General features: G+C 38.6%; 1 protein-coding gene across 1 annotated transcript; it reads left to right on the forward strand.

Moving 5' to 3' along the window:
* The first annotated feature begins 954 nt into the window (after positions 1-954).
* Positions 955-1890, forward strand: LOC139044323 (olfactory receptor 4D10-like). Its single transcript, XM_070503743.1, has one exon. The coding sequence runs from the start codon at positions 955-957 to the stop codon at positions 1888-1890; it is 936 nt and encodes a 311-aa protein (XP_070359844.1).
* The last annotated feature ends 309 nt before the right edge of the window (positions 1891-2199 follow it).

Consider the following 2199-nt stretch of genomic DNA (forward strand, 5'->3'; position numbering starts at 1 on the left):
CACAAACAGAAAGAGGCAGAGGAGAGTGTGGTTGATACAATATGAACCATCTCTCAAAAGTTGGTCACTATCTTTATTCTTTCCCCACACTCAAGCAAGGATCACATCAGTTATCCAAGATGAATAAGCTCTAGAGAATTGCTCTACAATATTGTAACTATACTGTATTGTGCAATTAAAAATTTGAGAGGGTAAGTCTCAAGTTTAAGTTTTTTTCTCACAATAAAATAAAGATATTTTTTGAGATTAGAATTTACATATTGTTTCAATCTGTTTCCCAATAATACATTTTAAATATGTTTAAATAATTATTAAGCAAACAATCTGATTAGTATAAGGAAATCACAATGACAAGGTACCTACATGGAATAATCAGCAGTTTTAAGAAATTCAATGTAAAATGGCCAACAGCAAGGAAACTGACTGATGCCACACAACATTGCAATAAGAAACTGAATAACATCCTTTTATTCAGAAAAACAAGAGCCTCTTGGAGTCACCAGAATATTTGCTAATATGAATTTTAAACTTGTAAACAATACGTCTACAATGACTGGAGACAGTTCTAACTTATCTTTGTATATAATGCTTCAAATGGTTCAGGAAATTCAATAAATTTGTGTGGAATAAAAAATATTTATAAAATTTTAAAACAAATAAATTAATTAAATAAAATATGCAGTGCAAATGTCTCTGCTGAATATAAATGCTTATTCTTTTCATAATAGTTTTATAGGAACAGAATTATTGAACAGCTTTGCGTGTGATAATTTGATTTGATCACCAAACTGATTGCAATCTTAAAAATTTGGACAACTCAACAAATTACAAAGACCACAGTCACATGAAGAAGATTCTGAAATTTCATTCTTAGTGCTTAGGAAGAAAATAAAATAGCCAACACTTTTCAAATGAAGCAGCTTGAAACAAAAGAGAGAGAAAGAAGATGACTCAATGGAGCTGAAAAACGGCACCAGGGTCAAAGAATTTATTTTCCTTGGCCTAACTCAGAATCAAGAACTGAATTTTGTCTTATTTCTTTTCCTGCTTTGGGTGTATGTGACAACTCTGCTGGGAAACCTCCTCATCATGGTCACTGTGACCTGTGAATCTCGCCTTCACAACCCCATGTATTTTTTGCTCCGTAATTTGTCTATTGCCGACATCTGCTTTTCCTCCATCACAGCTCCCAAGGTTCTGGTGGACCTTCTGTCACAGAGAAAGACCATCTCCTTCAATGGTTGCTTCACCCAGATGTTTTTCTTCCACCTTGTTGGAGGGTTGGATGCATGTTCATTGTCAGTGATGGCCTTAGATCGGTATGTGGCCATCTCCAAGCCCCTGCACTACGTGACCATCATGAGTAGAGGGCGATGCACTGCCCTCATTGTAGCCTGCTGGCTGGGGGGCTTTGTCCACTCCATCGTGCAGATTTCCCTGTTGCTACCCCTTCCCTTCTGTGGACCCAATGTTCTTGACACTTTCTACTGTGATGTCCCACAGGTCCTCAAACTCGCCTGTACTGACGTTTTCATGCTTGAGCTGCTGATGATTTCCAACAGTGGGCTGCTCACCACATTGTGGTTTATCTTCCTGCTTGTGTCCTACACAGTCATCCTAATGATGCTGAGGTCTCAGGCAGGGGAGGGCAGGAGGAAAGCCATCTCCACCTGCACCTCACACATCACTGTGGTGACCCTGCACTTTGTGCCCTGCATCTATGTCTATGCCCGGCCCTTCACTGCCCTCCCCACGGATAAGCCCATCTCTGTCACCTTCACTGTCATCTCCCCTCTGCTGAACCCCTTAATCTACACTCTGAGGAACCAGGAGATGAAGTCAGCCATGAGGAGACTGAAGAGAAGATTTGTGCCTTCAGACAAGGTATAGACTGGTCATTCACTCCTTGTCACTGCCTTTGAAAATGTTTGTACATCCAATAACCTGGATTGTCTAAAGGATTTCTAAATAATCTTGATATTTCTACTAAGATACACATGATTTTCGAAGATTCTGATCAGTATGCAATAATAATGTGAAAAGAGAGTTTTCATGTTACAAAATAAAGTAGAGAAATCAAATTGCTAGCTGGAGATTTGCATATTGCTTACGCAATGCAGACTTGGAAGAAATAAAGAAAACAGAATCGATATACACTCAAAAATCACATTGAAATTGTTCTGGGTTTTATTTCCCTAT

The sequence above is a fragment of the Equus asinus genome, unplaced genomic scaffold (assembly GCF_041296235.1).
Source record: "Equus asinus isolate D_3611 breed Donkey unplaced genomic scaffold, EquAss-T2T_v2 contig_800, whole genome shotgun sequence".
Classification (NCBI taxonomy): domain Eukaryota; kingdom Metazoa; phylum Chordata; class Mammalia; order Perissodactyla; family Equidae; genus Equus; species Equus asinus.

Coding starts and splice junctions, on each gene's coding strand:
- LOC139044323 (XM_070503743.1), top strand. CDS start 955: ATGGAGCTGAAAAACGGCACCAGGGTCAAAGAATTTATTTTCCTTGGC.